This window comes from Hemiscyllium ocellatum, chromosome 39, assembly GCF_020745735.1.
Source record: "Hemiscyllium ocellatum isolate sHemOce1 chromosome 39, sHemOce1.pat.X.cur, whole genome shotgun sequence".
NCBI classification, from domain to species: domain Eukaryota; kingdom Metazoa; phylum Chordata; class Chondrichthyes; order Orectolobiformes; family Hemiscylliidae; genus Hemiscyllium; species Hemiscyllium ocellatum.
Genome location: NC_083439.1, coordinates 17,015,479 through 17,028,922, shown reverse-complemented (window position 1 = coordinate 17,028,922; position 13,444 = coordinate 17,015,479). Strand labels below are relative to the sequence as shown.

The window sequence follows — 13,444 nt, the reverse complement described above, 5'->3', positions numbered from 1 at the left end:
CAACATGGAGGGTATCGTCAGATTGCAATTATGACTTGATTAGCACAAGAACCATGGTTACTGCTGCGAATATGGTCATGGACAGATATGGTGAGAGGAGGTGAAACAGGTTTCTCTCTCGTTGGTTATCAGCAAATGCAGGTCGAGTCCAGCAACGTTGTCCTTGAGATGTAGCCAGCTTGGTCCTACCTAGTCACTACTGATGATCGACACTGAAATTTCCCAACCAAAGAACATTCAGTAACCTTGGCACCTGCAGAGCTTCTTCCAATTAGTGTTCAATACGGATATGGGGGCCGAAGAGATGCAAGGTAGTAATCACAAGCCTTCAATACCCATGATGCAATGATAAAATATTTACCTAAAACAACCTTGGATATAATCAACAAAATTTCCTGCAGGAATGACTGCACAGGAAAAAAGGACTACAAAAATGCCCTGACAGTAGCTTGCCAAGAAAACTTCGCATTTTTATACATATTTTGGACACAGAAGTGATATAAAGTTTTAACCTTATGACTCACAGGGTAGAAGCTGCAGCAGGCAAGTAAACAGCCTTTAAAAGGTCTGTCTTTAGAGATTTTCCAGCCCATGATTTCCACAGTTCTACCAATCCCTACACGATGACCTTAGAAGGTTTCAGACAGTATGGAAAGCCATATTCTGATCTTTAAAGCCGGAGCATGGAGTCAAGTCTTCAGTCATCTAGCGTTTTGGATAATTAAATTGCAAGCCTTTGGGTTCAATAGGGATTACTCATGTGGTTTGAAGAATATCACAGTTTATATGGTAAATGGCAGGTTCCTGTTAGCTTGTTGACATATCTGCTTTTATGATAATTTAGTCACTGCCACAATTTCCACCGTCCAGGTTTAAAAGTGAAAATATCCTTCTCTGGGAATCTCTGGTTGGTTTCATTATATTTTAATTTACCACTTAAAGAAAAACACTTTCTTAAAAACCAATGTCTAGATGCCAAAATAGTGTAATCATGTTTTCATATGGCTTACCTTATTAAAAAAAAGCAAAGCAGCACACTGAAGTGATTCTGATAAAAGCTGATATTAAGGAAAAATGAAGATAGATAGCTGAGGGGAATGAACAGTAAAACAGACTCTGAATAGCGCGATTATATCTTCAATTTTCCATGATGAATTACCTAGCTTACCGAGGATGGGTGAAGCTTTTTGATATTTAATGTTCTTGACAACTACGAAAACCATTTGAAACTGTAGCAGCGTGCTAAAAGGGCACAATTAATTTCTGACTGGCATGCACACAGTTAACTAATAAATATCAAGAGTGTAATAAAACTAATTTAAATCAAACTTACCAAGACAATAGCTTGGGATCAATGTTGGAAGCCAGGCCACATTCGAAAAAGCTGAAGTATGCAAGGAATTGATACGTGCCAGCTCTGAAACCCCTCCAGAGTATGACAAAGGTCCTATTGGGTCCATACGCCAAAGTATCAATTCACTGTAGATGGCATTAGGGTCATGAAATGTTCTTGTAGCAGCATTTTTAACATGCTGTGAAGCTGGCCCTTTTAAGGGCTTTACATGTTCTGCCACAGGTTTTTCCTTTTCAACAAAGTCAGTTTCTGGAGTCATCAGTGCATTGTGATGGGAAGAGGTCAACAATAAGGGTAGCACCGAATGACAAGCTAAGTCGTTCAGATGAAAACGATGTCCACAATATCTAAACTTGTGCGATACCATTAATACTGTGGTGAAAGCAGAGTCTTCAGCAAAGGTCACTGCCCACTGGTTTAGTGATCCATCGACATGCTTTGAAATCATCATAACTGCTGGAGTGATGATGTTTAATTTTGAGCTATTCACAAAATGGGTCACCCCATTGATATTAGGATCATTATCTGGAAGGCTCTTAGCATCTTTAGCAGTACATGCATACATCATGATATCTTTACTGAGCGAATTAGCATCCCCAGTAGGAAAAGCAACAGGAATCCGTGATGAAAATGCAACCTAAAATGCAAACGTGAATTAGATATTTTTGGCTAACGTGCAGGTTTCCGCACAATTTAAAAAATATTTTCTTTTGCTCCCTCCAGTAAGAAATTACATGTCATGAATCTTTAACACAGCAAACTCTCAAATATCTTCACAGAAATAATCAGAAGTGTTAAGCAAAGGAGGCAGCAAAGTTAAGTGAAATAATCAAAGATAGAGTTAAAAAGTGAGATTTGAAGTGGGTTTAAAAAGGAGAGATGGAAGTAGAAATTGGAGGATTTAGCGAAAAAATTCTTAAGTTGGAATTAAATAAACATGTGCAAATTAAATTGGACACTTGACATGAAAATACGCAGTAATTTAGTGATTAAAACAGATTAACAAAAATCATATGCTTCCTTAACTAACATATCATCTAAATTCTGTGATTGTTAAACAATGGAAAATATTGAGCATTATAACCTGAAAAATACAGTTTCTCAATTTTGTTTTCATTTTTTGTGTGAACATACAGTTAATCACATACTTACGATTCCTGTATCAGGCTTAACTGAATCAAAAATTGACAAAATCTATTAATTACCATTGAATGTGTTCCAAAAAAAGGTCTGAATTAGTAGGATAATTTGCCTATCACGAGGAACATTGGGGCCACTTCTATGTAGTCACAAGCTTTATTGCAAAGTCTTCCTCTATGGTAGATTATTCAGTACATATTTACTAATCACAAGATTGCTAAAATTACATACAATGACACAAGAAAATTAAGCACATTTTTATACAGCATCACCAAATGCCAGAGTAACTTTGGATACAAATATTACAGACAATATATGTATATATAGTCTCCTTTTATAGTAAAGCTGCATCTGAACTGTACATCACAAAGGCAGCATATGATTAAAGTAATTTTTAATTGAGCCCTGCTTAGGAGGGAAGACAATTACTTGGCATTCTGCACCACCATGTCATCCTGCATGAGTATGAAACAAAACACACATTCAAATACATCGTAGCGTTTTCAGAGGCAGAAATTAATATTAAAAAAAGTGCAAATTAAATACTTTTAAATAAATTGCTTAATGAAAGCGCTCATACTTCAATATGGCAAGCTCACAGAATTGTATCAAGCATTCTATCAGAATGCACATTGTGTTACGACACAGGGTAAACCTCCTGCTTAATTTAAAGCCAGCAACACAGAAAAGATTTATCCCATGCAGTAACCTGTAGAAATCTGAATGGCCAAGAACCATAAGAAATAAAGTTGTTAATTTTTATTTTAAAAAGTATAACAGAGAATAATTAACTAACAAACAATTATGTACAAGTCCTTACTCTAACCTATCTTTTACCTTCCCTTCTATAATACTAGTCTGATAAAACTCCCAATTAAGATTTACAAAACAACGCTTCTTATCTCAAAACCAGGTAGCTTTCGGTTCTTCTATTTGGATCTTCCTGTGTCTTTTCTTCTTTTTAGGAATGTCTGCGCCACTGGTTACTGATCGAAAAGGTACCTTTTAAGAGAGCTATTTTTCAAGCAGCTAGGGCTTGGTAGTTCTCCTCCCAACTGTTCAATTTTCCCCAGACTTACACCCCCCAAAGCATTGGAATATGTCATTGGCTTTTAAGATTGTCAATATATTAAATTCAAACTGGATTGGAGTTTGGTATTTTTTCAGGGTATAATTTAAACAGATTGGCCAAATTCAAATTTGGTTTTTGTCTCCAGGTAATGAGCTAGCCAAGTTGTTCGACCCAGTGTTACATTGTTACTTTATTGAGAACACTTGGTGCTGTGTCTGGTAGTTCTGCTGCTTTTAACGTTCTTAAAGCACACCCACATCTTCATAACAATTGGGATAAAAAGATTGACACCTATGCAATGTAAACAATTAGATGAATAAATGATTAAACAATAATGTGGCCTCACATAAATGGAGAGCTGTTCCAGTTTCATAATGAGCTTTTGATCCCTTCTACTAAAACATAAATGCCAGGTAAGACACCTTCAAATGAGCCAAGTTTGTTTGTCCAATTTTGCATCTGTTGAAAGATTTACTTTCAACGATTCAATTTATAGAGGAACCTCGATTATCTGAATGAGATGGGCGGGCATTATTTCGTTCAGATAATTGATTATTTGGTTAAATGATTCAATACCTTTCCTCTGATGCTCAGAATTTTGTGTTATGTCTGCTCCCCGTACAGGAGACGAGGCAGCAGCACACCGTGCGTGCCCCCGCCTGCCCCCCCTGCCCAACCCCATCCAACACTGCGATCCCGCCCTCCCCCCAAACCCCTAACCCAACACCAGATCCACAGCCCCCGTCCACCCAACCCAGCCCCCCACCCCCGAACTCCATCTGACACCGCCCCCTTCCCCATCCCGCTCCTCCAAACCCATCCAACACTGCCCTCCCTCCTCATCCTGCACCTCCAACCTAGCTCAACACCGAGCCCCCTTCCCCACCCCCACATCCAACACCACCCCCTTCCCTGCTCCTGCCCACCCCTCATCTGCCCCACCCCCTCTCCAGGGCAGCCAGACAAGACTGGACACCAAGACTGCTGCTGCCTTTGAGGGGGTGGGGGAGTCTCCAAATAGCGCGTGCGTGCACACACCACCCACCCACACACACACACACAAAAACGCTTTACTGCAACTTTTCGACAGGTTCCACTTTTGGTCTGTACAGGACAATGTTGGAGAGATTATCTGGGGAAGGGGGGCAGTGTAGAACCCCTGGAAAAGTGTATTGGGGTGGGGAGCAAGAGGATGTGTGGTCAGTCATTTGGAGGTTGTGCCTGGGCTTCCACCAATGTCCAGGACTGTCCTCGGCAACATAAGCCGAATTCACTTTTAATCACTAAACAAAAGATGCGATCAGTGTTGAAAGCACGTCTTTGATGTAATGTTTCTGTTGGGACCTCAAGATCTCCTTTGGATAATCCAATATGTGGACAATTGATATTGGATAATTGAGGTTCCTCTGTAATGAACTGTTTTGCTTTCAATAATTCCCTTCTCAATATTTCTGGCAAAATTTGAAGTGTTTTGATCACCGCACAAACACAATAAGTCAAATAGTTTCCTTCTGTGTTTTAATCATTGATATGTCAGTGAGTCTATTTTTAACATTCCCTTCAAATTGGACCTTGCTGTTTTGTTTGCTATCTGCGGCATCAACTGAAATTAGATATTTTATCATTGAGTTCACAGCATAGGGGGCTACTTGACCCACTGCGCTGGTCCAAGCTAGCAAGAGAGCTATTCAGCTAGTCTACTGGTGTCAGCTAAAAAGACAATTCAAAACCATCTGTACTCTGTCCAAAAATTTCACAACCCAAAAGAAAGGTTTCAACATTAAAAGGATATGGCTAAATCTGGCATTTTTTAAAAATTAATTTGAATGTGCATCAAAGTTATCTTAAAAAGTAGCTTGTATCAAATTCCAGTGCAGGATTCTGACAATTGTCTCCCCACGAAAACATGCATAAAATAATTATCACACTAACAATAGTGCTAAATTGACACTTTTGTAACTTGCACAAATGGGATACCATGAATCATAATTATAGCACAATTACTATTTGCACACAGGGCTCAATATGTAGTACTGAATCAAGGTTCTGGACAGAAATTTGATGTATTATTTTGTAGTAGTCCAAATCAATGAACTGAATTAATTAAGAAAGAGAGCAAAAAGATGTTGTCTGTCTGGCATGAGAATCTCTAAGGGCTGGATTTAACACTCATCTTACAGAAGGGCACACTAAATGCAGCAGGGTAATTAGTCCAGCATGGACCTGCTCACTTCCGTTCCATCATAATTTATACCAGCAATGGGAACATTGGGCTGTAGTGGATAGATTCTTGGTAAGCAAGGGGTTTGCAAGTTATTAGAAATAGACAGGAATGTGGTTTTCATGTTATAATCATATCAGCCATGATCTTACACAGTAGGTTCAAGGGCCTCAATGGACTATTCCTGCTCCTTGTTCATAATTTGTTAGGTTGTTTCCACATTAAGAACAGTGTGCACATTAACTTCATCATTAATTTCTCAAATATTTCTAGGCCAATTATTGGTTTAAATTCAAACTGAAATCACAGATCTTCAATAGGACTTTACTGAACTATTCCAGTTCTCAGTTTGAGCTGCTGAAAAAGTGTTTAGCCTTCAACATACCATAAAGTCGCCACAGTCCTAGAGGACTGCTCTCTTACTAGAGAGATGACTGCTGGTGGTTTAACATGAGGGTCACCATGCCTCAAGTGAGGTTAAAATGGTAGGACCTTCACGGTAATGTCAGCCAAGACAGGAATTCAACCTGTGCTATGATGTCACTCTGCACTGCAAGCCAGCCACTCAGCCAACTGACCCAAAATGCTTTACAACTGATGAAAAGATTTTCTTTGTAAACTATGCTCTAGTAAAATATGAAGGATGCTTGAAGTCTGTGGGGATATATACTGCCGAAATTAAAATTTCATGAACAGAATGAAAGTTAAAACAATATTTGCCTTCATTTTAGACCAGAGCCAGAGAATAAGAAAATTATGGTGAATACTCAAAATTGCCTTTCTTTTTGTCTGGCAACCAACACAAAAAGATACATAATTACCAAAAGACAAAATGATGTTGCTGGTTTAATGTTAACTTGGGATTTGTAGTAAGCAAAAACAAAATGTCCCTATGAAAATCTCTTGGAAAGAGAAGTAGCTATTTAAAATAAACATACTGTGACATTCAAAGTGGAAGACCAGATTTAAGGCAGACATTATTACTGTCAAAACACAATGTAATTTGTAAATTATATTAGAATATCTCTGAAAATAGATTACAAATCAATGTGAGGTTAGTGCAAGGTATTGATTAACCCAGAGCAAAGTCTATTTGTCAGCTTTAAAAAGAAAAGCAGGCAATGAGTATTTTTACTAGCACAGGAAGGTGGATCACAATGGATGCATACATGTTTTACTGAACTATGCTTCTAGCCACCCTACTGAACTTCTTTCATAATGCCTAAGTATTTGTCATTTTGTGCCAAATGAGCAAATATAGCCTTTGAATGTGAAGTTTCAATTTAAACAACTATTTTTTAAGAATATTTTGATTTGTACCTGGACTTGTCTGAAAATTCCTGGGTGATATTCATCTAAATACTTCACATGCCATACTAAAAATGAGCCATCTACAGGATGGATTGTGAACAGCATATCAGCATTCCTGTTCCATTCTGTTTGCAGTGTTTCAATTTTTCGATCCAACAATATGGTGGGCATTGAAATCCCCACAGCTGATGGTGTAGATACTTTAGTGCTTCCAACTTGCTCAGCCTCTTCGTTCTCGTATTCTGATCCTTTCTCTGAAGTTTCATCTTGTTCTATAACAAAACAAAAATAAAAATGGTTCAAACACGCCCATGCAATTAAAGTAATCATGTCTTAGTTACTTTGAGCTTCAGTGCACTCCACAGTTAGCAACACAAATTGGAGGAATTAATTTTCAAGTGTGAAGTTGCTTCAACAGGATAAAATGTTTGTTGTAAAAAAGGGAATCTCACAATTTGATAGAAAATTATCTAATATCACATAGTTAGCAATTAATTTTACACTGAAAGCACTATATGGCTTGCAGCACTGAAGCTCTTTAAAAAAAATGAAAAGTGTGAGTTCTCTTCAAAACTAACAATCCATTAAAAATGAAAAGAAAATCAAATTTGTGCATTATGCAACTTAATTTTTTTTTGTTAGTAAATGACATACTAATAAAATTGCTTGTTTCTATATTCCAACCGACATTTCAAGCTTTGTTCTTGGTAGGTAACAAACAATAATATTCTGCTCCACTGTTAAGCTCTTTGCAAGAATTTAAAGAATGCAGTTTGTTAAAACAACTTCTCAGTAGTTTTCCAAAGTTCATTAACTCCATTTTCCAATCCACAGGTTTTATAAAACAATTTAATATTTCAGTTCATTTAAAATCTTTAAATCATTGGTGTGAACTAATTTTAACTAAGAAAAACGCCATCCTGCGTGTAGGTGACTTGGTGATTTAGATAGCCTAGTCTATATAAGTAACTGCCATTTAACCACAAAGGACCAGTTCTTCCAACACCATAATTCAATAAAGAGACAATAACATCAAGGATGGACTGGGAGGAAGTGCAGCACATGAAAGGCTCAGAATATGCTTATTTCATTGTAACCTATTATATTCTTCCTTACACCAACAACATAGTTTACTCATTCCTTCCACTGTCATCTATCATTACCCAAACAGAATCAAATGTCTGGTTACTATATATATCACTCAAAGGACTGAATACTGCAGGACAAGAATACCAGACTTCCACCTTGAGGCAAAAGGATTAAAAGCAGATAAGACTGACAAGTGAAACACTCTAAATGATTGCTGTAAGGGATTCCATATGATGCAAGCCTGACCAACTCAATGGCTGAATATCCTGAATAGTACAACTGGTCCAGAAAACTGAGATTACAGTGATGCAGCTGGCTTTGCCTTTCTGTGGTTTAGCTAACACATTGGTATCAACTCTGTATTGCCACAATGATATTTTTGAGCTAGGTAATACAAAAGTAGGACAATATTTTTTCTAATTATGACAGGGATATGAATGACTTTACCGATTCTAGAGCAAACAGTGTACAACATTTAATTTTAAATTTTTAAAATAACAATTACATCAATTACTATTAAATCGTGTTGACATCATAAAAGCAAAATCTGAATGCTTAGTGTTTGATCTTTCTTCCTGCAGGCCAAATGGATGGACAGAAAACCTTAACAAAACACATAAATTAATTAAAAATCAAACTCTGCAGCAGATTAAATTCAGTTCTTCTACATCATAGAACATAAACATTTTACTTGCCTTGCTCACTGTTGTCGAGTTTCATTTTTAATCCATTCTGACTGACCGTGTCAACTTCATCTTCTGTCTGCTGATCTGTCAGCTTTCTTAATTGCTCCATGAATACTTCCATAGATGATGAAAAATGCAGTTCTTTATTGTTCAGCCAATGAACTACAAAATTTCCACCTCCATCTTCAATGTTAAAAGCTGTGCCAGCTAGCGCTGGTGGAATATCTGCATAACAATTGAAAATTTATGTTCCACATTACATATCTAATGGAAATATTTTTCATATCCAACTGAATGATATTAGGCATCAAAATCAAACCAAAGCAAGCAAATGGCACTTGGCTTTTTTTAAGATCTCTTCATAGTTAGTACATCTTTTTTGAACCTATGTTTGTAAACTTAAGTTTAGTAAAATTTGTTGCACAACCAGTTTTTCCTACTTAAACCTCCAATTGCAACCCAACATACCTACATTCTAAACATTTCCATACAATCTCAAATCTTGCTTCGTAACATAACAGAACTGATTAAATGTCACTTTTAGATTGATCTCTAGTTTAAGTTCAAGGGCCATCAGTTTGTTCAGTTTAATATATTTGAAATTGTACTTCCAACCAAAAAACTGGTAGGCTTTACATCAAGGTCAGCTATTGGGAGCTATATTAAAAAAAAGGGAGGTCGTGGAAATTATAACGAGAGCCAGAAACCACCATGATCCAATATAACCGGCCTTAGGGTAAATTAAGTATAAGATCCCAATCAGAAAATTACAACGGAAATGAGGATCTCACCAAGGATAGTGGAAGTTTTCTTCTGGTAACAGCAAAATATCCCTACTAGAGAATGACAAACGTTATTTGTTCTGGCTTCTTCTGGCACACTTGTTGCTTCAAGCCAGTTTTCTCAGGTGATTTGACACAAGCACATTTCTCCTTAAATCATCATTAAAATCTTGTTAAGGCACCGACTAAGACGTGAGCCACGACCTTTTGAGTTAAATCTAGCCCTAAGCTCCCTAACAAAGCTGTCTCCAAATCTGTCACAGATAAAAATATCATTAGGTGGGATGTAAATATCTTAGGAGCAGAAAATGGAATCGGCTGATTTTAAATCCTTACACTTTTAGCCCCACCAAGTTCTGGAGACTCAAAATCAACCCGTATGACATTCTAGTCACAAGAAATTTACTATTACCTTCAACAGTGAATTAGTTTTTGTTAAAAATGAGTTGGATTATTTTAGTATGGTAAAAGCAATTACAGTTCTACTCTGACTAATCCTAACCTGTATTAGGATTAATACTCGCTGCAATATGAAAGTGACAGAGTGCATTAACATAGTGTGAAATTTGTCTGTGAACTTCATGTGATTCCAGTTGGCTTGGCAAAACTTCAATTTGGGCAGCCAGAACGGAGGATCTGCGACGATTTCTTAGATGTTTCAAATGGTGAATTGTCTGCAAAAACACAATTAACAGTGCACTAATATTTATTCTTCTAGTAGATTAAGAATCCAAATTTAAAACCTGCTAGCATGAACCAAAACAATTTAAAAATAAATTGCATGGCCTTCCAGAAGATATTAACAACTGGCAAACTAGGATTTGATTATTAAATACAAAACATCACTCACAACATACAAACACTGAGTCACCACACCACACACAAGGGAAGAGATTGGGAAGGAGAGTCCTTATGGTAACCTTAGGTGGTGCAGGAAATCACAATGTTGACATTACTTGGCACTGCAATCCAACCATCCAGCCAACTAGCTAATTGTCTCAAAGACTTTACAGCATAATAGGGGGTCAAAGGGATTCATAAATAGTACAAGTTGACAAGAAAAGTTTACACAATTTTATATTATAGATTATAGAAATGTCTTTTATAGGTATCTGTTCTAATATATGGTATTAATTATGAATTCTATTGGATTAATAAAGTAGGCTAGCATACATCAGACATTAAGCATGTGAGCACAAAATCTACCCCTTTTCTGAAAGATTAATTTAAGATTTTTCATTTAATTAATAATCAATTGATTTATTCAACTTGGACACAAGCGTTGCAAATCAAGAAAATAAACATCAAACCATTCAGTTATATATTTTATCTTCAAAATATTCAGGAAGTTGTAATTTTAACTAATTCATCTTTTTGTCTTCTTCTAAACAAATTATTTTCAACTATTATCTGTATTTGAAATTTAGCTGAATACACAAATAAAGGGGAAAGAAATACTAAACATTTTAATACCTCTCCTAAGACTGGTCCTCTCAATTAAAATCCAGCTCTTTAGGATTCTAGGCTGCATTCTGTAACCAGAGTTTAACTTAATAGAAATGTTCCTACAGTAGATTATAGCTACTCTATCAAAATATTACTGAAGAATTTAAATTCCAATAATACAGCAATCCCACCTTGCACATCACTCTACTTTACTATAACCTCTAGAATCCAGGCTAAGCTACCAAATTTTATGATTCTAAAACAATACAAGTCCAAGAAGAGAAAGACTGGCAAAAGGAAAGTTGCAGCATATAGGGGCAGGGTATTTATGCTCTTTAAAAAGTTATAGTTATTACCTGACTGAACAAAATAAATTCTTCCAGAATCCACTGAATTTGTTCCTGGTTCTGGTTTACAATCTCAGAAAGCAGTTCATCATATTTTCAGTATTTCATAAACAGACCATCCTTACATGTCTCAGTGTGTACTGCTTTCACATTGAAGAGTGTACCACACTCCCCAGCATTATCCCCAATGTAATCCTTTCACAGACTAAGAATATGCCTAAATGAAACATCACAACCATATCCACATTCCTGAGAAATGCCATGAGGAAGTTGCAAAAACAATATTTAGCTTTGTTGTGCAATGAAAAAATAGAATTGACAATGCATTGTTTAGGTTAGATGCCTACTTTTAATGAAGATGCTATGATTTCATCTCCTTTGCCACTTTAAAAAGAGCTCCATTCTTAAATCTTGCTGCGTTGAAACTTACATGCAATCTTCTATAAACATTAGATTAGCAATTCAATGCCGTATCAATTTTGGCACCAACGAAAACAGTAGCAAATATGTAGTAAACTTATATGAGTATTGTATTTGCAATCCTAAATATTCCATGAAAACTAACACTGACATCTTTTATGATGACATATACAAGTACATATTGTAAAGCAAATGTGTGCAAGACTGCGCTGTTGGCACAGGACTTGTCAAAATTTACCTCCGTTCTTAAAGCCAAACTGGAATTACAAATTGCTGTACTTATTTCAAAATTAGCATAAATAAAGCATGATTTGGAGACGCCAGTGTTGGACTGGGGTGTACGAAGTTAAAAATCACACCACCAGGTTATAGTCCAACAGGTTTATTTGGAAGCACTAGCTTTCGGAGCGCTGCTCCTGATCAGGCAATCACCTGATGAAGGAGCAGTGCTCCGAAAAGCTAGTGCTTCTAAATAGATAAAGCAAAAAGACACAATTGCTTTCTTTACTGTATTAATTCAGGCATAAAAGCATTTTTCCTGAGACATGTAGTAGCTATCAGTTGCTATGAAGCATTCAATTGGCAGAGCATGGAACAAGCAAACTTGATTGGTATCTATTAATTAGCTTAAAAATGTGTTGCTGGAAAAGCGCAGCAGGTCAGGCAGCAAAGGAACAGGAGAATCGACGTTTCGGGCATAAGCCCTTCTTCAAGAACCTTCCAGCAACACATTTTTAAGCTGTGATCTCCAGCATCTGCAGTCCTCACTTTCTCCTAATCTATTAATTAGCATAAATTAAACAAAGCATATTCATTGTTTCGGATTTCATTTGAAACTCTTTCCATTTTAAGGCCTTAAAACGATTACCTCCAGAGCATGCTGAATTTTGTCTTTCTGACTTCCACTCTGAGGAAGATTGCTGGTTGAGGTACTAATGGTAGATTCTGTCATTTGTCCTCCAAGAAGACTGTCTTCTGGCAATAAGGTTTCAGCCCAGAGCCGACAAACACCATCTTGACATGATGTCAGTAGTACGTTGCACACAGAACTTCTGGAGATAGAATATATTGGAATCTCATACACTCCAAATACAGTGGAGAAGTCTCCTATTCTACTGCAGTCATTCTGCAGTACACAATCAGTCACAGAAAGATAAAAGCAAGATTAAGGCTTTGGAAAACTGGACAAGACTATAAATTAGAATCTAATTTTGCATGTATTAAGTATTTTTGACTTGTCTTCATCGAAACATCAGCTATACCTTGCACCATATTTGAATTTCAAATGATAAAAAAAGTTCTGAGGCCTTACTTGTATAAATAAAATCATTTTTCCAAAGAATACCATTCAGCAATTCAGCATATGCTCTCCATTCCTCTCTAACTGTTTGCAACCATTCATGAACATCTGAAAAAGGTTGTCCAGTATGCAGGAACTCTTAAAATCCTGTTCTCAGCTAATGTCCACATTTATGGGCAAGTCCATGAAACATCATTGTTTAGCAACCTGGAGTGAGGACTGCTGTTGATCTTCCCACCAGTAAACTAAGGGAGCAGATGTCAATTGAAGTATCCT

General features: G+C 36.7%; 1 protein-coding gene across 10 annotated transcripts in view; it reads right to left on the bottom strand.

Moving 5' to 3' along the window:
* The window catches only part of dmxl2 (Dmx-like 2), a 139,447-nt gene that overhangs the window by 84,732 nt on the left and 41,271 nt on the right, over positions 1-13,444 (bottom strand). For all 10 annotated transcript variants that reach the window (XM_060853085.1, XM_060853086.1, XM_060853087.1 and 7 more), the window contains 5 exons: positions 12,737-12,920; positions 10,158-10,329; positions 8,883-9,098; positions 7,108-7,370; positions 1,334-1,991 (listed from right to left, as the gene is read on the bottom strand). In XM_060853085.1, the coding sequence (XP_060709068.1) occupies positions 1,334-1,991; positions 7,108-7,370; positions 8,883-9,098; positions 10,158-10,329; positions 12,737-12,920 (1,493 nt within the window). The remainder of the gene's footprint in view (positions 1-1,333; positions 1,992-7,107; positions 7,371-8,882; positions 9,099-10,157; positions 10,330-12,736; positions 12,921-13,444) is intronic.